This window comes from Salminus brasiliensis, chromosome 22 (genome assembly GCF_030463535.1).
Source record: "Salminus brasiliensis chromosome 22, fSalBra1.hap2, whole genome shotgun sequence".
In the NCBI taxonomy this organism is placed as follows: Eukaryota; Metazoa; Chordata; class Actinopteri; order Characiformes; family Bryconidae; genus Salminus; species Salminus brasiliensis.
Genome location: NC_132899.1, coordinates 26,501,941 through 26,523,124, shown reverse-complemented (window position 1 = coordinate 26,523,124; position 21,184 = coordinate 26,501,941). Strand labels below are relative to the sequence as shown.

At 38.2% G+C, this 21,184-nt stretch overlaps 1 protein-coding gene across 1 annotated transcript in view; it reads left to right on the top strand.

Annotated features, from left to right (window-relative positions):
* The first annotated feature begins 1,681 nt into the window (after positions 1-1,681).
* Positions 1,682-21,184, top strand: part of LOC140543797 (cGMP-dependent protein kinase 1-like) — a 112,771-nt gene continuing 93,268 nt past the window's right edge. Inside the window, exons 1-2 of the mRNA XM_072667044.1 lie at positions 1,682-2,213; positions 12,174-12,340. Coding sequence (XP_072523145.1) covers positions 1,906-2,213; positions 12,174-12,340 — 475 coding nt within the window. The 5' untranslated portion in view covers positions 1,682-1,905. The remainder of the gene's footprint in view (positions 2,214-12,173; positions 12,341-21,184) is intronic.

Here is a 21,184-nt window from a genome sequence, read left to right as displayed (position 1 = left end):
GCTGGACCAGTTATGGTGAAATAGAAAATTCAAAAGAGAAGCTGGTGTATAAGGCCGACTTTAGCGTCATAATCCAAGAAGATCCTACCGAGAAGTGTCAGGATTTTACTATACTTTCATTTTGCTGTACTCCAATATATTATTTATTCAAGGTTGTTTAAGTATGCTTAACAGGAATATCTTTATCTGTAGAAAAAGAGGATTGTACCTAGGTTTTTTTTATCTAGGGTTATAAAAAACATTTAGAGTCCACCTCTCAATTGTGTTTTCCTGTTGTACACTGATCTGATTCACATCAAGAAATGCTTCAGCATTAGCTTATGAAGTGCCATGTAGTAAGGCAGTAAGTAAGGAGCTTTTACAAACCCATACTACTCAGACAGAGTATATGGTTAGAGCTGGGAACCACTATGGGCCATATTAAAGCAGATGTATTACACAAAACTATGAAATACTATATTGTAGCTGTTTAAGGCTCTTCATACTAAACACTCAAGAAAGACTCTCAAGAAAACTGCACATATATTCACTGATAGTTAGTTCTTTTACAGTCACAAGGACAATACAATGTTCATAAAATATCCTGAACCTACTTTATTTCCGTTATGTGTAAGGCAATTGGACAGTTATTGTAATCCAGATACCAGTAAGCCTAATGACTCGTGTTGCATCAGCTCATCTATAGTACATGGCCAGATGTAGCTTTGAATAATTGAAGAGCGACTAATGCCTTATATTCTGTAAAGTACTGTAGCATCATTGGATGATAAATGATAAATGCAGATCCACACTGCATTTTCCCTATCAAATGCCTTAAATGACTGCATTTTGTTTTCCCCCTCACTTGATGGACCTTGGAGGATGATGTTTGTGTGCTTTTATATATCAAAACAGTAATAATAAAATGTTTACATTATGCTTTTTCCCCAAACCTTTTTTTTTTTAGAATTAGACAGGCTGGGTTTGTTTCTGTGCTTTGAAAATTAGCTCTGTTCTTGGATTACATTGCATTGTGCCTCATTCAAAAAACCTGAGCCTGAAGCATGAATGGAGAGGGCTAAACAGCTGTAGGCTAAATAGGTTTGAAAATGTATATGTTTGTAAATATGCTGATTTTCATGACATGTAGCGTAGCATGAACTGCATGGACCTGGCAGTGAATGGTATGTTTTGTGTTTGCACACTACAACGAATTCTAAATAATCAAAAGAGAGGAAGAGCTATTGTTGGGAAGCCTTTTCCCTGGAGGAAAATCGACCATACGCTGCTTTCAAGTTTATTTTTGTATTTTATAAATATTTTATACATATTTTTAATAACGTATTTATGTTGTGACTATGTCACAAAGCAGCTTTAAAGAGACCCAAGTAAGTCCCAAGTGAGTAATACAATACAATGTACAATAGACAATATTTAAATATATATTAAAAACATAATATGAATAGAAACGTCTGTCATATTAAATAAATCGTTAAAGAAAGGGATTTTAACAGGTGTTTTTGACAGCTTACGGTTTTTCCCGCCTGTATCCCGAAAATCCCCGCCCACCTGCTCTAGGATTGGAGTGGGCATGAACTCCTGGCCAATTGGAGATCACTGGGGGCGGAGCTGGTCGGAATCCGGGCGGGGGGAAAAAATAATAAACACACCGCGTTTGAGCCCTGCAACTTGTTACTCCACAGCAGAGGCGAAGTGCCTCGGTATGTTCGTTCCAGCGGTGCCGCTCTGCGAGAAACTTGCCTCTCCCACCGCGATGTGCGAGAAGCTGTGGTGCACTCCGGGCCTTTTTAGCTTTTTTCTTTTGCGGTTACCCCTTTCATCTTAAGTCGTTTTGAGGCGAGTCACGCTTCGCAATAGCTTGTTGTGCAGCCTTTTCAACGATCACGTCAACGCAAAGTGGAAAGGATGGGCACTTTACGCGACCTCCAGTACGCGCTGCAGGAGAAGATCGAGGAGCTAAGGCAAAGAGATGCGCTCATCGACGAGCTGGAGCTGGAGCTGGACCAAAAAGACGAGCTCATTCAGAAGCTCCAAAATGAGCTGGACAAATATCGCTCCGTGATCCGACCGGCCACTCAACAGGTCCACAAGCCCGCCAACGAGCTCCAGGAGCAGCAGAGGACCAAAAGGCAGGCGATCTCAGCCGAGCCAACAGCCCTGGACATCCAGGACCTCAGTCACGTTACGCTTCCATTCTACCCAAAGAGCCCAGAGTAGGTCTCTATAGTGTGTTCTGTATGTGTTCGTGTTTGTCACTCAAGGCTAGCATTGCTCTCCAGTCAAGGTTTGTCTAGCTAAAGTTCCAACGTTAGTTTATTCAAGTCTCCCCCAGAGGATTGCTCATACCTTAATGGTTCAATAAAATAGCATGAACTCTTTAAACCCTAAGGACAAGGTATCATCCACATCCACACCTCAGTCTTTTAAACATATAACATAAAATTACTACATAATAAGTCTATTAATAGCTTAAATAATGAAAACTCACTTGAAGGAGATTCAGGTTTTAAGAGATGGTTCTGCAGGAGTTAGACTAAAACATTCCTTTGCATTTTACTGACCCGGTTCTGTACAATATTGGTCAATTTGGGAACAATTTAGATAGTAATGGCATTAGTGACCCATATCAAACCATGTACCAGCTTGGAAAGGTGCAGACATTGGAGCACAGAGACCACCAAGGTACATGTTCCAGCTTATGTCTAAAAGCTGTCAGTTTGTACGGGTGGATGGCCAAATGCCAGTGACCAGTATCATATGAATGTGAGTGAATGTTAAAATACATTTACCTCTCTATTTCTCTCTCTCTCTCTCTCTCTCTCTCTCTCATTCTCTCTCTCCCTTTCTCTCTCACTCTGTTTCCCTTCTCTGCATGTGAGCATTTTCACAACTCCCTGTGTCTGTGTGACGTAAGTATCAACTTCCTCACAGACTGGATGCTGGCCAAGGGCATTATTTTTTTTTCGCCTCCAAGTTCTTTTGCATTTCATTCATTGCGCTAATCAGGAACACAGACAGTTGTCTGAAAAGCAATAGTGATTGTGGGTTAATTTAGCTTAGATCCTGCTGCTCGGAATTGTCTATTGTACAGTAGAGCTGCAATAAGCAGGCAGAAATAGGTGCCATTGTAGTATGTGATCTGCTCACTCAACCGTGACCTGTTCTTCTTGGGGTGTGTCAGTGAAAAGACTCCAGTAGTTAATGTAATTTAGTCCTGTGATATAAAGTGCTCTTGTAGATAAAGCCACAGAGAACAGAGCATTTCTTTTTCTAATTAGGTAAACCTTGCTCTTTCCAAACATGGCCGTAAGCTTTAATTGTTGGCAGAGATAAGTCTGCAAAAAAATAGGGAGTACTCCAAAACACATACTGAATCACTTCAGGTTGTTATAACTATGTAATGTCTTTCAAGTCAGGTCAACTGGCCTGATTGCCACAATGACAACAGTAGTATTAGATGGATGATTCAGTCCACTGCTACAAAGCAATGGATATCTGTTTTAAGTCCATAACAAAACGGAGCACCATATGAAGAGACACTCTGATCCTAAACCAGAATCAGATTTTAGAAATTCTTCATTTCCTGTAAAAACATACCTTTACTCACATGGAAGAGGACGAGCTGTACAGATTCCGGAACGGTTTAAACTGCATTTCTGTGTTGTATTATCACAAACATTAATAAAAACATTGAGAAACATCTAATTTGATGCATCAACACATTCTCAGGCTCCAGATAATTAAAGCAGCATTTTGGAGAATTGTTTTTTTTTTTGGAGTGTAATTCACAGCAGTGAAGACAAATTAGGATTTGAGTCCACCTTGTTTTTCTTAAAGACTTTAGATTGTCAGCTTTCTTGATGAAACTTTCACACACAATTGACTATGGCTTCTGTTGTAATAAGATCAGTAGTAGGGTGCTTTCATACCTACCTTCTTTTGATCTTGAGATGTTTCAGTTTTGTCTGAACCACCAATAGCAGGTGTGAAATGTCCCTTTAAGTGCAGTCCAGACCAAAGGACCAAAATTTGGTCCAGACAAAAGAGGTGGTCTCTTGGTTCGGTTTGTTTTGGATGATTTAGATGATTTAGTTGTTGCACGACAAGCATGTTCATTTATTGATTCGAAACTAGAGTTCTAGCTTGAAGTTGGTGCTGACATCAGACACACCCCCCATCTGCAAACCAGTCAATGTCAAGAATAGGGTGACACTGGCTATATCATGCCTGTCAATGTCTGCAATGTGCAATGTGAAACCAAAACTAATCAAATATACACATTAAAAAGAAACACAAAAATTTTTTGGACTATGGTCTGGACTTTCAGGTGTGAAAACGTATTGTATATTAAATTAGTGAATAGTGAATTTGAATTATTTGAATTACTTGGTGTGGTATGTCAGGCGTGTGGTACATGAGATTTATTCTAGCAATTACAAGCATTATATTCTGAGTAATAATTTAGTGGTTGGAAGATAATTATTATTTTATTAAACTTTGCTGTTGTTTTATTTTTAACTGTTTGGGGAGCAGAGAAAGGGGTGTTTGCTCTTGAGAACCATGTGTTAGCGGCCCTTGCCTTACAGTGTAACCTGGGTGGTCCTAATCTTGGGTAGCACTTACAGAAGCCATATATTAACAAGGCTGATGTGGTTTGTTCCACCCAAACAGCTTTAACAAAAAGCATTCCCCACCACTTCACTCTGTCCAGGCTGCGAAATTTGCAGTAAAAAAGCAAACTAGCAAGCAAAACTTTCTGTCCTGGCACCAAAGTGGTGGAACGAGCTGCCCCTGGGTGTCCGAACGGCTGAGTCGCTCGCTGTCTTCAAACGCAAACTGAAGACCCACCTCTTCCGAGAGTACTTGGACGAATAGAGTTCTATGGTCGCCTTATTGTCTTGTGTTTAGTAGTGTCTAAGCTTAGAGGTATCCTTTGAATTATTAGTCTATTCTAACTAGCTAAGGTTTTTCTTGAGTAAATAGCAAAGCACTTTGAAAGTCGCTCTGGATAAGAGCGTCTGCTAAATGCCGTAAATGTAATGTAAATGTAAAACTACACCCAACTGCACTTACCAAACACTAGCAAGGTAGCTAATCTGTCACTCTCTCTGCCTGTTTGTTGTCCATTCATTCGTTAATTGTTTTTGTCCAATTAATTGTGCCAGAAGTCCATATGTGTATTCCCTGGATGCACACCCAGCAGTATATATGACTTAAGAGATAAACAGAAATGCCACTGTGCTCTTAATCTCTCATGTATTATGTCTGTGTTTGTACGGAGTTTTTGCATTCCTACTATTTTTAAAACCATGTGGGTTGGGGGAAAAAAACTGAATTTGTTCTTTGGCTAGTGTCACAGCATCAGGTTGCAACGCCTGAAGGAGCATTTTGAAGCGTTGCAGAGACGATTGTTTTGCAGCTTGTCAGGGACCCTTAGGGGATGGTCTCAGATGCAGGATGCACACAAGAACCTTGCATTGTGTTTGCCCTGTTTCATTGGCACTGATGAGTGGAAAATGTCCTTCCTCTAACCATTTTCTCTGCATTCTGACATTGAAATAGTAAAAAATGTGACCCAATGACAATGCAATAACATATTTAAATGTCTGGTTATTTGATCTTCATTTTGTCTGGACATTTGATCTTCATTTTAACAATATTCCAAGAGTATTTTATGGAAGGTGTGCAAGGAAGAAACCATTGCTGTCAAAATCAGGATAAGACTTAAGATTTAATTGTCCAGTACACAGCCCTGGTCTTTGTCTAGATGTTGTCTGGCAAACTTTAGTGTTATCCTGATGTTTGCAGCTAATGTGGTTATTTGTAATATACCTTTCTTCAGCTTCATTTGCTTAGTTGCATTACCTCCATCTCTCAATATTGTTGATAATCAAATCCATATGTTTAAATATGTTAACAAGTTTTCATGGGATGTATGAAGTTTTTCACATGACTGAACCTGTCGTGTAGTGGGTTAAATAAAAAATGAGGCCACTCTAGCCTCCTAAAATATCCATACACACTTTCAGCAAAATGTCCGGTCCAAACAGTTTCTAGTTTGTTCTGTTTTCTGTACATCGAAACAGTGGTGGTGTGAAAGAAAAGGAATCCGTGACCTGCATATGCCACTATTTCATTACAAATAGTAAACAGTAAAAATGCACATACATAATCCAAGCAAAATTACCCTGCGCTTAAGCAGAACTGGCGTCTACAGCAATGGCTTGTGTTGAGTCAGTAGAAAAGTGATCATAAGCTCATGGGTTTTGGGTGAGGGCATTGTTCTTTCTCTCTCTGTCCAAGGCCCCTGTAAAGGTTTTCTTTTTTTCGGAATGTATCCATCCCTGAGAGCATACTTTCTCCTTTTAAGGCAGTTACTCGGAGTTGGACTACCAGGCCTTGCAGACATAAATCTCTTTTAAACAAAAGAGTGAAGGGGTGGCTAAGAAATACACTATAAACTACAGCCTGCGAAGAGACTAGACGGACTGCAACGCACACTCTGAGTGTCCTGACCTACAGTAGATGCCAGATTGTCTGAGGGTTATTCAGCTTTGGTTAACAAAGGCAGACTCCATCTGGCTAAATATCACATCAGCATTCCTCCATGCAGGCTGCCAGGATGCTCTAATGATGTCCTCTCAAATCAAAGGCTCTGATTCAATTTGTGGAGCCTGACTAGAGGTGGCATTTCATTTGCATTTGCCATATTCTGCCCCTTCAAAGCAGCTTTGGATAGCTTCTGATGGGGTTGGTCTTGAAACGCAAGCCAGCTCAAAAAGAAGCTTTGGCGTGCCACTGTGTTGGCCTTTCTGATCCTGCTAATGAACACAAAAGTTTCATGATGAGCCAGTATACCTGTTACTAGAGCTTGTGCACTGTTGCTTGCTTGAAGTGTTTCACCTTGATGTGATGCTTCATTCTTTCATAGTTGATCTGTGATCCATACGAATCAGCTCCCACGGTTCAGCACACATTTAAACCGCAGATTAGTTGCCAAAGTTATACCATAATAGTGTAGAGTATAGTTTTACTGGTGCTATTCATTTTTAGGAGGGCTGTGTCTTGGCACCAACCTGGTGATACAATATGTATTACGAAAAGGGGTTATGATTTGATATATTGTGATACTGTAAGCAGGGCAATATACTGTGATTTTTGTAAAAACACCATCATGCATAAAATCTGAACAAAAGAAGAAAAAAAAAACAAAAATAGCAGTGGGAACATGTTGTGAGTCTTGACAGTTATTATCAGAACTAGCAAACACCTCTAACAAAACACTAAACATGATTGGTCCATAGTTGATATGAGTATGACAGTGGCAGCACATCAAGCATGGTCACATCACTTTGGTGTGTCAGTAGAAACAAAGTTACATTAACATTTTACTTTTTTCCCTTTTTGCTGATCTGAAAAATGATCTAATCTGTGACTCAAAAATCATGATACGATCCAAACCACAGGGTGCGTAATTAGTGCCCATTAGTGCAATTCATATATTTTAGCATTATCATGATAAATTACATCACTGAGCACATGGATGTTGTCAGTAATTACCATATACAGTTCCAGTTACAGCCATACTTTAAAATATTGTCAGAGGATTTATTTGCAAATAATGGAGGAAAATAAGTATTTGGTCAATAACAAGAGTTCACCCAATACTTTGTTATATATCCTTTGTTGTTTTCTGTAAGTCTTCACAAGGTTGGCACACACCGTTGCTGGTATGTTGGCCCATTCCTCCATGCAGATCTCCTCTAGAGCAGTGATGTTATGGGACTGTCGGCGGGCAACACAGACTTTCAACTCCCTCCAAAGGTTTTCTATGGGGTTGAGACCTGGAGACTGGCTAGGCCACTCCAGGACCTTGAAATGCTTCTTATAAAGCTACTCCTTTGTTGCCCTGGCAGTGTGCTTGGGATCATTGTCATGCTGAAAGATCCAGCCACGTTTCATCTTCAATGCCCTTGCTGATGGAAGGAGATTTGCACTCAAAATCTCACAATACATGGCCCCATTCATTCTTTCATGTACACAGACCAGTCGTCCTAGTCCCTTTGCAGAGAAACAGCCCCAAAACATGATGTTGCCACCCCCATGCTTCACAGTTGGTATGGTGTTCTTTGGATGCATCTCAGCATTCACTCTCCTCCAAACACAGCGAGTTGTGTTTCTACCAAACAGTTCTACTTTGGTTTCATCTGACCATAAGACATTCTCCAAATACTCTTCCAGAACATCCAATTGCTCTCTAGCAAACTTCAGATGCGCCCGGATATGTACTGGCTTAAGCAGGGGAACACTTCTGGCACTACAAGATCTGAGTCCCTGGCGGCGTAGTGTGTTACTGACGGTAGCCTTTGTAACGTTGGTCCCAGCTTTCTGCAGGTCATTCACTAGGTCCCCCGTGTGGTTCTGGGATTTTTGCTCTCCGTTCTTGTGATCATTTTGACCCCACGGGCTGAGATCTTGCGTGGAGCCCCTGATCGAGGGAGATTAGCAGTGGTCTTGTAGGTCTCCCATTTTCTGATTATTGCTCCCACAGTAGATTTCTTCACACCAATCTACAATTTTGTTTCTGGTGTCCTTTGACAGCTCTTTGGTCTTCACCATAGTGGAGTTTGGAGTGTGACTGTTTGAGGTTGTGGGCAGGTGTCTTTTATACTGTTAACGAGTTCAAACAGGTGCCATTAATACAGGGAATGAGTGGACGACAGAGAAGCCTCTTAAAGAAGAAGTTACAGGTCTGTGACAGCCAGAAATCTTGCTTGTTTGTAGGTGACCAAATACTTATTTTCCACCATTATTTGCAAATAAATTCTTTAAAAATCAGACAATGTGATTTTCTGATTTTTTTTCTCATTTTGTCTCTCATAGTTGAGTTCTACCTATGATGTCAATTACAGGCCTCTCTCATTTTTTTAAGTGGAAGAACTTGCACAATTGGTCACTGACTAAATACTTTTTTCCCCCACTGTACCATGGTGATACTTTGAGACTGTGCAACGCTACCATATACAATGGTGAAACTTTGAAAAGTGGATACCGCCCAACCCTAACTGAATGAGTAAAATAACTTTTAATATAATTTAGTGCAGCATTACATAAGGTTAACTACTGAAATATGGAATCACAGTTTGTACACTTGTAAAAATTTGTAGTTTTGCAAAGTTTAATACGTTTTAAATGAACTGTTGTTCCTTTTCTGTTGTTCACACTACCATGCAAGTAACATATCTTTCACATATGAAGAAAAGGATTTGAGCCACTTTTACCTGCTGTATAAATAAAGTCTAACCACTTGTTGCCTTCTGAAAATGCATTATTGCTAACAATTACTGAAACATTACCACCAATTCATCTTGCAAACTACATGCCTAGCATACAGCTCCGGGAAAAAAGAGACGATCCTATATTATCAGTTTCTGTGGTTACTATTTATAGGCAGTGTGTTTAGGGAAATTATCATTTTCATGGAATTTCTTAAACCATGGACAACATTTTCCCTAAATTCCAAATAAAAATATTTATATTTAGAGCATTTGCAGAAGTGACAACTGCTCAAAGCAACTGCTCAATAATGCTAAGAATTTATTATAAAAATGATAATGCAAAGAAGTTATTATTCCAATTTAAACAACACAGTACTAATATTTGAACTTTGAGAGCATTAAAAAATCACTATGGTAAAATAACCTTGAATGCCAATCACAGCTTTCATGTCTTGGCATGCTCTCCACTAGTCTTTCTCATTGGTGTTGGGTGACTTTATGCCATTATATAGTATACAAATTCAGATAACTGAAGAAATTATGATAATGATGATAATGAAACTGATGAAATGCCTAGAATTAAACGTCTGTCATGCACGTAGAAATGCAAATTAAGAAAGTGGACTGTATAATCTCTCGTTCTCCAAACTTGGTAGCAACCCTAAACTGGGGGGTGAAAATGACTTGTGCATTTTGTGCTTTCTTCTACTGTTTCACATAGTGTACTGTTATAAAAATAGACAAAAACAAAAGTAAGGCCAATTATGGATGTTACAACTGTTTTTAGACTGTATTTTGGTGAAATAATAACATTTTAAACAGACTTTTCAGTTAAAATATTTATGTATAATCTAAGCTGGGACTGCATATCTAAGAATCTTAGAACAGAAGAGTCATACTTAGACAAATGAAGAAAAGGTTGGAAACTTGCCTGGGCATGGAGTAGTTCCATAAATCACCAGTCAGCATTTATTCAGGTCAGTGTAGTTTAGAATGTAGGCCGGGTTTCTGAGTGCATTCTTACAGAGATGAAGGTGATAAATGATTTATGGATGTGTGATTTGCTATTAAAAATATCTGTGGCTGTTATTCTTCAGTACATGGAACACAAGGAATAACATCCGCAGTGACAATAGTGCTATTATTTGTTACTATTGCAGTGGCTCTAGTTTGATAGAAGGAATTTGATTTCTTTTTTAGCACACAGTACCGCTAAGACTTTCAAAGGAAACTGCTAAAAGGGTAATATTCCCACTATGCAATCATTTATTTGGCCCTATTGTTGTCATTCTGTGTCTTCTTAAGTCTGACTTAGATTAGTTGGTTAGCATATTGAGTTCCATTTTGTGATGATATAATTGGACTACAAAGTTACAAGTATGCTTAGATACGTCCTCATTGTAAATACATATTCTTATTATTCCCCCAAATTGCTACTGCAGGCACAGATGAAGTCACTCATGAGCAGCTCAGTTACAGCTTTAAGTTGCAGCTCAGCTTTGGCAATTAACACAGTCGTGGGCAAAAGTTTGGACACATTTTGCGAAATTACAGTGACAATAAGCATACATCCTCTATACAGAAAGTATGATAGTGTCATCAGCCGCAGCAGGCTAACACTTTTTTAATTCATGTGCACCATTCAGCAGGCATTAACACACAGGATGAGTGAGAAAGCTGAATGCTTTCTAATGCACTGCATATAAAACTCATTTATCTTTGGGGTGCATAATATATTGCTGGCCTGTATTGTATAGTACTTGCAAATAAGTGGGAAATTAATCAAACCTACAAAATAAAGGTTCCTAAATGATTTTTTGGCTGAATGGTTCTCTGGAACTTCTCAGTAGGTACTTCTTCAAATCATGTTTAATATAAGAGTGTAAAGAGTTCTATTATAGATTCTTTATCTATTGAAGGCTTTTCTTTAAAGTGTATGTCTAGTAAATACAGGTTAGAACTTCCAGTTCTAGGAAAAACCTTCAGCTATTACAGAATCTCTAAAAAGGTTATTTACCCCTGCACTTTCATTTACAAATTAATTTCAAATCGAAAGAACTTACCACTGAAAAATTCTGTCAGCAGCTGAAGTTGTAGTTTGAAGTTTGTAAAATACAGTTATTGTATTAAGAGGTTCTGACACTCCTAGTTTGTTTTTTTTTATTTAATGAAAATGTATTTTATATTAATATTATTTTACCCACCACCTTGACAGCTTAGAAACTATACATTTGTGCATATCTGAACCATTCACCTTAATCCACACAGGACTCCATACGTTCCTAGAGTCAGTTTAAGGTTTGCTTAAGCACATGTTCCATTTCCAGGCCCAGAGAACATCATAATTCCTTCTAGTTGTGGGGAAAATGCTTTGATTTCTTTCAAGCAGATGGAGTGTTTCTTATTTGCATTATTGCCATAAAAAGAAAATCCAAGTCACCCACAGCATGGGCAGAAAAATACTGGCTTCTGAAAAGGCACCTCTGAGTGGCAAGTCCTCATGATACACAAACTGTGCTGTTTGGCCCTCAATCAGTACCAGTGACATAAAGGAAGGTTCATTCACTGATGAGAGGCATCACTGATTGCCAAATCTAGGTGTCAAGGATGCTGTCTGTTGTTGTTTTTCCTTTAAATGATCACCATCCCTGGAAATGTTTGCCCCATTTTTGCTTCGGAGGCATTATATGCAGACACTCTGAGTCTTCTTTCACTGAAAGAACCATTGAAATCCACCAGGATAACTGTAAAGACTAGGTTTATCTGTAAAGCATCCTGAGTGACTTTTTGTTAACCTTTGTTATTCTTCTATGATGACTTTTTATTTTCTGTCTATGTGGTCATGAGGTGGAAAAAAAAACACATTTTAATCCATAACATGTATTTTGTCCACAGGTCTAAAGAGTTGATCAAAGAGGCCATTCTGGATAATGACTTTATGAAGAATCTAGAGCTGTCTCAGATCCAGGAGATAGTGGACTGCATGTACCCGGTGGAGTATGATAAAGAAAGCTGCATCATTAAAGAAGGAGATGTGGGGTCTCTAGTCTACGTTATGGAAGGTAAGCAGAAACATGTAGACATCAATTGATTTGCGAAAAAACATCTGTAGATATTAAGGTTCTACATGTTTGTCTGGTACTTTGGTCTTGTAAGCCTAATGATGCTGCAAAGGGTTAATATTTACCCTAATCAACAATTGTTAGAATTTCACAAAAATGGATAAGTAATTTACTTTACTTTAAGTAATTTATAATATCCTTACTTTAATAGCAAGTTGTTTATTTGTCATGTCTCATAAATTAATTCAGCACTTTAGTTCCAGAGCCAATTAGCAGTGTGTGCAAGATGGCCTTGGCAGGCATTACAGAGAGGACTATTTTTTTTAGCTGTTATGTCTTTTGTTATTCTTTGTGAAAGGTTGGTCATCTGATACATGAAGAAATGTCACTCATTCCATGTTTACTCTTAATCTGTTTAATCCTATGTCAATTTTCCATTTGGTTCTGTGTATACTGAAAGGATCCTGTGCGCTTCCCCAGCACCTTTTCCAGGCTTTCAGAACCATTTTGAAATGGTTGATTGTGCTGATTAATGTCGAACAATATATTGTTTATTAATTGTTAATGTGACATCCAGCCTTGGCATTCAGTTTTTTTGTTTTCTGTGTGTAGTCAAACTAATAGCAGATAGTTTTGGGTGTTTGGATGAATCAAGAAATGTGTGCCATTTGTGTTTTCCAATCATATGAAAAATAATGCTGGCCACTTTTTAGCCAGTTAGTTAAAAGAGTTAACTAGGGTTAATCAGAAGGGTTAACTTATGTTTTCGATATAAGAAGGCAAACTGCAATTCGAATCTCTGCTGCATTATTTCTCCCACAGTCTCCATAGCTTACATGCCTCTATTTGGTAAAACTGTATCTTTGTCATTCTTTTACTAATTTGCAATGCAATGTGACAACATCCAGCTCTAGCTCTGACCAGAAGCTTTGCTAATTGTGAATTCAACACAAGCCTCTGTTATGCAACAGGTGCTGGCATGACTTGGATGTCACACATATGCAGTCTAAAGGATAACATAAAGTGATTTGAGAACCACTGATCACAAAGCAGAAAAAAGCAACATGTCTTAATATGGTATTAGTTGTTTGTTAAATTCAGTTTTTAGATGCAAGACAGACAAAATGCTTGTTCTTATTTGGCTTATTAGTATTCAGCAGTGTTGTCTAGATTCAGAATGGACCTGGAGAAGATGCTTATACTGATTTCAGAGTGGCTGTTTGGTCATGACCTGCTGTCCAACTGGGCTTTGCCGCTGATTGCACACAAGCGAGACAGATACCCTAATTTCAGCCCAGATAGGGACTATGTGGGGGCTCAGAGGGTTGAAGAAGGTCTCCCTTATCTACGGGCATCTAGTGGGATCGCCAACTGGAATAAGAGAGAGAAATTGGTTCTTGCTGAGGCATTTCAGCCATCTGATAGGATTCACCTCATGCGCACCCCACTGCTCTAGTATTCAGAGATAAAAATAGTCCTGAAACTTGGACTGAATAAATGAAGTACATGCTACTGTGGCTGTGTATGAGGTTCAGGTAGATCCACTGGGCTCCATCTACCAGGCTTTTCATAACAACCCCAGGGCGGTCCCCTGCAGGAAGCATGCTCTTTATTGCAAAACCCTTTTTTGCTGACACCCTGCAGGTAACTCTGTGCCCCCAACTGTATCTTGGTCTATTGTTTTCCCTATAGGCCTTTCCCACCAAGCAAAGTCTGGCCTTCTACCCAATAGGCTACAAATTTACTAATCCACCATGCATTGCTGCACTGTACTGGTTTCCACAGACCAGGTTGTTTTTTCACCCTGCCAAAGGCTTTCTACACAGCTTTGGCAGTAATGTGGCTGTAGACAAACAAGAGACATTATCCTGCTGTGCTTTCTGACTCCACTCTTCTGTTGCAGAGTTCTGGCTTTGACACATTCAAGCAGCAGGGTATACACCGGCCTCTGCTGTGTGTGTCATTAAAGGGGCTTTTCAGTTTACACAACCCCTCCAAGTCCTGAGTGTTTCCTTTACAGTTGTCTGTGATACCTTTTCTTCAATTTTTGCAATTTTTGTTTTTTCCTGTCACATTATTAGTTATGAATTCAGGATATTGTAGTGGAAACACTTTGGATTAACAGAGCACAGCTTGCATTTTAATGGTGTTCAAAGTAATTATAGTCTTGGATGAGCATTGAGCTGAACTGGATCATTGTAGATGTGGTCCAGGTTTTTTGAAGTTTGTCTCTATCTGGGTTTTGAGGTGCAATGAAATGATTCATAGCGGTTAATTAAAAGCCACAGATTCACACAGATTCCCACAGAACAGACACAGATTTACTTTAGAGAGAGAATATAGATGATGTAGATCTGAGTTATTGACCTTACAGTCTGAAGTTACTTATTGGAAATATAAAGCCTTACAAAATATGACCTCACCACCTACACACCAAAGACCGAACAGGGTTAATATAACCTTATATAAAGAGAATATATATATACAGTATATAGGCCTTGATTTAGATTTCCATTAAGTGGATAGCAGCATTAGAATTATAACTGATTCAGGTAAACTGATATCTGTGACAATCCAAAATTAATTTTAACTGCATGAAATAAACAACTCGCTTTTGTCATTTGCTGTGTTTTTCACTGGGTGCTTACGTAAAATCCACAACCGTGAACCTGTACTCTTATTATGTCTTCCATTTTATGAATTGCTTTCACTGACACTAATGATTAGAAACAAAGCAACATGCCGCTAGACTGACTGACTGTACATGACTGTAGCCTGACAAACCTGACTGTAGCCCAGCATAACTCTATAAACTACTCTAGCCCAGAAGTGTTGTTCATACCTGCTTGTAGCCCAATAGAATTTTGTATTCTGCCAAAAGAGTTTCTATTAAGAGTCTATGATATCCATTATCAAATCCTTGATTTTAAAAGTACAAATGGGGACTAGTTATGTATTTGTGAAATGATGCCTGAACATTTTGAATTGTCGTAACTGTCGAGCTTAAACAAAGATTTCAAACTCAGATAGTCTTTATTTACACTCTTAGCTTGTGTTGAACTGAACAGGAAATGGTCCCCCATTTTTCTCCCATCTGCTGTGCTAATGATGAAACTGGGCTATACTTAACCCGCATGGGACTTTTTTTTAAATAGGCCAGTGTGAGAGTTATTGGATTTCCTCTTCAGAAAAGCACAGATGCGACGGATCTGCTCTGGAAGTCTGCAAGTAACAGTTTAAGCACTTCGTCTGCCGAGCTGCCACAAACTGTCTCCGCGTGGTGGTGGTTGCTTAGCAACCTCCTGAATGCTCATCCTTGGTAATTTGTTTACATTTGAATTAACACATAGCACTCCACCACCACCACGCACACACACACACTGCAGTCAAAACTGGGACAATAGGTCTCTTTAGATTTTCTTTTACGTTTTGATCACTTTTTAATGATACCTTTTCATTAGGAAGTTACATCAGTTCAATATTACGTAATTAGCCTCTATGTGATTTAAGAGAGATATGGCTGATCAACCCAAGAGAGTTTTGATGTTTTTGCTTTGCTTCCACCCGTGTCAGAGCTACAAGACTAACTCGACTAACAAGAAGTGAAGGCTAACAATCTGCTATTAACATGATGCAAATTACATGCCACAGTTAGTTGTCACCGTTGTAATGCAGAGGAGTCCCATAAGGACTTGTCCATATGCTTGGTGAAGCTGAATTTAGCAGTGCTGTCATTTCTTTTCTTAAGTGAATGTTCCGCTACTGCATCACTGAAGTCATAATACATGGACCATCACTGATAACAGCTACAGATTCATGTTCTACAGATGCAGCCTTGCATTCACTATAATATTTGGGGTTGTTTTATTGATGATAAATAAGTCAAAGTGTGCAAATACAAGGTGTGGAACCGAAACATGAATCAATAACATGGCTTAAGACTGGCACTGATTCTGATGTATTATAGTCACAGTGGGACTAGAAAGCAAAACTGAATTTAAAAGAAAACAGATACTGTTTACTTTCAAAGGTTTTCTCCCTCTTGTACTGCCTACACCTAACTCAAGCTTGATTTACACAGTAGCTCTACTTTGTTAGGTTAGATGTCCACTTAAAGCAAAATAATGTGGCAGTTTTATCTTAAAATAACAGCTTCAAAATCATGTTGATGCTCTGACTTGTAAAAGAGAGAACAGTGTCTCTATTGTTGGTACTCTGGCCTTGTCACGCCTGGCACTGCAAAGTGTAATGTTTTTAAGGTGGGCAGGACAATGCTTATGAGAGCTATATAATGCTGCGTAACCCAACACATTTTTCTGTTAAATACTGTAGTATTTCTTTACTGTGTGAGTCCACATGCTTCCTTCACATCAGATGCCAGTTCTGTATCTCTCAGTTTGTCCAGTTCAGTCAAAATTACATCATCAAATGACCCTTTTAAAAACATTTTTGACTATTGTGAACCAATCCCATCCACATTGAGATACATAAAAAAAATCTTACCACCACTCGTAATATATGAACACCCCCACATTTACTACTACATTAAATGCCTAAAATTTAAATCAGGTGCACCACATTAGCTGCCCCTAATTAAACCAAAGACATTTAGTTTGGTTAGCTCTTAATGGATAAAGTGCGTATCACCATGGTGAGATCCAAAGAGCTCTCTGAGGCCTTCAGAAAGAGAGTTGCAGACGCCAAATAATTTACAAGTTTAACAAGTTGCACTTCATTACATTTTAGAAATGATTTTTAAGACCTTTCACAGGTTTAACGCGTTTGGTTTAGTTATTATCTTCATCTCTTGATGAAGATCAAATGTCCATATGTTTAAATATATTTAAAAAGACCTGGTATGATTAAGAGGTTAAAGCACTGGGCTGGAGATCATTTGGTTTTGTGTTTCCAATTGAAAAGTATTTTTAGCCATTTTAGATAGGTCAGTCAAGTGTTAAGAGAGAGGGACAAAGTGGGATGCTGGGATACTGTTCAAAGATACCTATAAACAGCTAGAGACAATACATACACTACACTTGCCTAAATGTCAGAAAAAGCACAATAAGATAATTAAATGCAATCACAAGCCTTTTATAACTGCAGAATTGGTGTTGAGTTGAGTGTTTGCAGCCTAATCTCCAACTTAGTAAGGCATGTGGTCACGACTTGGGAGCTTGTTCTCAACACTACCCACCCTCCATCCCCATTTTTTGGTTTAGAAGAAATTTTCATTATTATTTTAGGTTGTTAATTTTAAAGAATCTGACCTATTAAAACTGATGATCGTATTTCACACTTGACAGTAAATAAACAGTAAATAAAGTACTTTTTAACTAAAAGTGTTACTTAACTAACAATCTAAGTGTAAAATATATATAATATATATGAAAATGTTATAAGCCAATATTGTCAATGTTAGAAATATTTAGCCCTTTGTAATCAGGATTAGTATTAGTATCAGTGGTATTAGTCATATAACTTTGAAACATTTCCATCTGTGTTGGTGGCCAGTGTTTGGCATGTGGTGTTAGTTAAGTGTGGGAGTTGAATAATGCCAGCTGAACTTGTTCCTGGAGCTGGGCCAACCTTTTTGCTTTTTCAGCATGGGTTTTTCACTTAATTGGTTGGGCCCACTGTGGTAGACCTCTCACTTAAAGCTCAAGTGTCAATTAGATGGTCTTTGCCAACAGCAGGCTTCTCTAATACGCAGGCTGAATCCAAAGGCATGAAATGTGTTATTTTCTAATAAAAGCTAACCTAAGCTGAGGCTTTACTGCTTCCAAGAGACTGGAAGTATTAGCGAGGATTCACAGACTTGAGCTAGCAGAAACATTGCTGATGCCAATTATCACAGTGTTCTGTAGCTAGCACAAGAGTCCTGCTTAATGTGTTACGTTTTGATTTCCACTTGTTTCAGTGGATTATTTTCTTTTCGCTGCTTGAAATCACAAGAGATAGTGCTGTAAGTTGTCTGTTGTTGACAATAACCCAGGCGCACTGCATACCAATAAGCTTAATGCAAATGATCATAATGCAAGAAACTTAGCATGCCATTGCAACAATATTCAATACATCTAATTATATACTTGATCAAAGTTGTGTTGAAAGCAGTATCCTGTCAATATAGAAATATACATTTTAGTAAGATAGATTGTTTGTTATAAAAACAGTGCCTATTTATTGTCATTGGTTAGGCTTGTTATGCAGAGGGAATGAGTGCAAATTCAGCAGTGACATTTATTGTTCTGATTCTTTTACGTTTAGTTATAAGCTTCCAGATAGATGGATAAAATACCCTTATGATTATATTCATGTCATAAAATGAGTTATGAGTAAAGGGTCTGATTAGTAATTAGAGGGACCCATCAAAGTAATGTTTCATCTCTAAATGAATTTGATTTGTTTCGCATCCCATTTGCTCTTTGTCTTTTCATGTCCACTGACCCCTTCAGAGGTGCACCACTTATTACGCTGTGCTAGCAGATTAATATGGGTCATAACATTTTACTTTGTCATGTTGATGTGCTTTGCAGAATCTCTTACAGAGAATCTATTTGAAAGGACCTTAAATGAAAAAGGATGTTTCCAGATTTTGAAAGAAATTACTTTTATGATAACACATTACCTGAAGTCTCATGAAATGTACTGTATAGGAAGAAATCCATGTGTATTCCAAAGAGTTCAGTATAGTATGCATTTGTGTAGTATTCAATTAATGATTTTGATAACATTGTGGCAGTTATTTCAGCTGGTTATCTGGCAACAGCCAGTGCTAGATTTGGGTGGTATACCAGTAACAAGTTATAGCAATATTTTAAAATGACAGTGGGATCTCAAAATGGTGAGACTATTTTAAAAATATGTTTATGATCTATCAGATGTCTGTTAATAAACAACAATAAACAAAGCATAAACAAAAAATCTTAAAAGCAAGCAAATAAGCAAATTCCCCAGTGTACCACAGGGCAGGGGCACTATGGGTGCTCACTTATTGGTGATGTAAAACTTTGAAAACAAACATGCCTGCTTTAGCTGTGACTTTAATGAATTTGTTCAGTCCTTCCATTTAAAAAAGGGAACAACCTGCAAACCTGAGTAAAACAAGATACAAGATATCTGTAAGATGTGCCTAGAAACAGACCTATCCTGACATAGAAACATGTCTTAACTTTTTCAATCTAAAAATGAACCACCTTTAATTCCTTTGTGGTTCCCATGGATGCAGTGTGCCAGGTAAACTTATTAGGCTATTAAGTAAGTTCTAAGACCATTCATTTGACTTTTTGCTGTCAGATACGACTCAAATCCTCAAAAATGTGTAATTTGACCCTCAGCTGGAACATCCATGCTGCAATGTTTTGTTGTGGTAACTAAGATAAGCTAGACTAAGTCTAGCTAGCCGGTTACAGGTCCAAACACAACATGACAGAAAAGATACTATTTTCACTTTGTCATTTAAGCACACAAGTTTTCTCAATCAACACTTGTGTCAGATAAAGCAATTGCAGTCAGAATTGCACCTGTACCTTGCTGCGTGTCACTTCTCTAGCTGAGCTAGCTAGGCAGAGGTTTGTTTAGCAAGTTAGTTGTAGATCCAGCACCAAAGAAAAGGTTTTATTTCAGTGTTTGTTGCCAGTCACTCTTTTTTAAAAGTGGAGTTTTGGTCAGCCACAATCAAACTAACCAACTTCTCTCTGCAGCACAGTTTAGGTTTACTTTAGCAGTCTAATGTCTAAATGTTTATTGATTCATTTTCAATTGTGTGCAATATTCACTAACGGGACCGTTAGTTTGTTTTTGGTTTGAAATAAAGCAGGATTTGAAAACACAAAGGTGTAAAGTAGTATTATTCCTCCAGTAATAACCATGTAAGGCAGAAATGTTTGGAGACGATTTTATGGTATTAATCCTTCTGAACATTTTGTATACTTCTCTTATCCTTAAGATTCAAAATGACCTGAAGGCAATCTATGTACCATGGTGGTCTACAGCTTTGATGGAAATGTGATCAAAGGCGATGTTTCACTTTCTTTAATGTTGGGGTCACTTCAAAAACCATTACATTTTAAGATGAAAAAGTAACGTTCAGGAAGTTTTCTCTGCAGTTCATTTGACACCTGAGACAACACAAGGGTTAAATTTGTGGATACCATCAAAATTCCAAACTGCTTGACCATCTTCTGATTTTTGAGCACATTGTACTTGATCAAACAGAAGAGATAGAAGGGATCAAAATGAGTTGCATCCTTTTGAACAGTCATTCGGTGCCACAGGGTCAGGTTTGCTTTTTGGTGTTTATTATCGCTGCTATAAGACAGGCCTTTGAGAGTTAGCTCCAACACCAGCTCCTTTCTCTTAGCAGATCAGATAATGTGCAAATGCAGCCACTGGGATTTGCATTGCTGGCCACACTTCAGCTCCCACAGTTCATGAGGAAGCAAGTTTGCTATTAAGAAAAACAGTCGTCACAAATGATGTGCACCAGTTCTATGCCTAAAAACAAAACCTATGGGTAGTAATTTGAGCTGAGAAAAGGCCTGGCATAGTAAATAATAATAATAAGAAGAAATAAGAAATAATAAGAACTAAAACTTATTGTACTCTTATTACACAAAAACTGCATTTCTAATGCAATACCTTACAATTTTCAGTAGGCCATTTAATTCTCCAGTTGTGCAGCTGTCATCAATTTATATTAGTTAGCTCCATTATTTTTTATCCCAAAGGTGTTGGATGAAGCAGTGTAGTGAGAGGCAGGAAAGGAGCCAGTTAGAGTCTTTTCTACTTGTGAAGGGTTGTTGCCCATCACTATGTAAAAGAGTTTGAAGTGTGAGACTGCCAAAC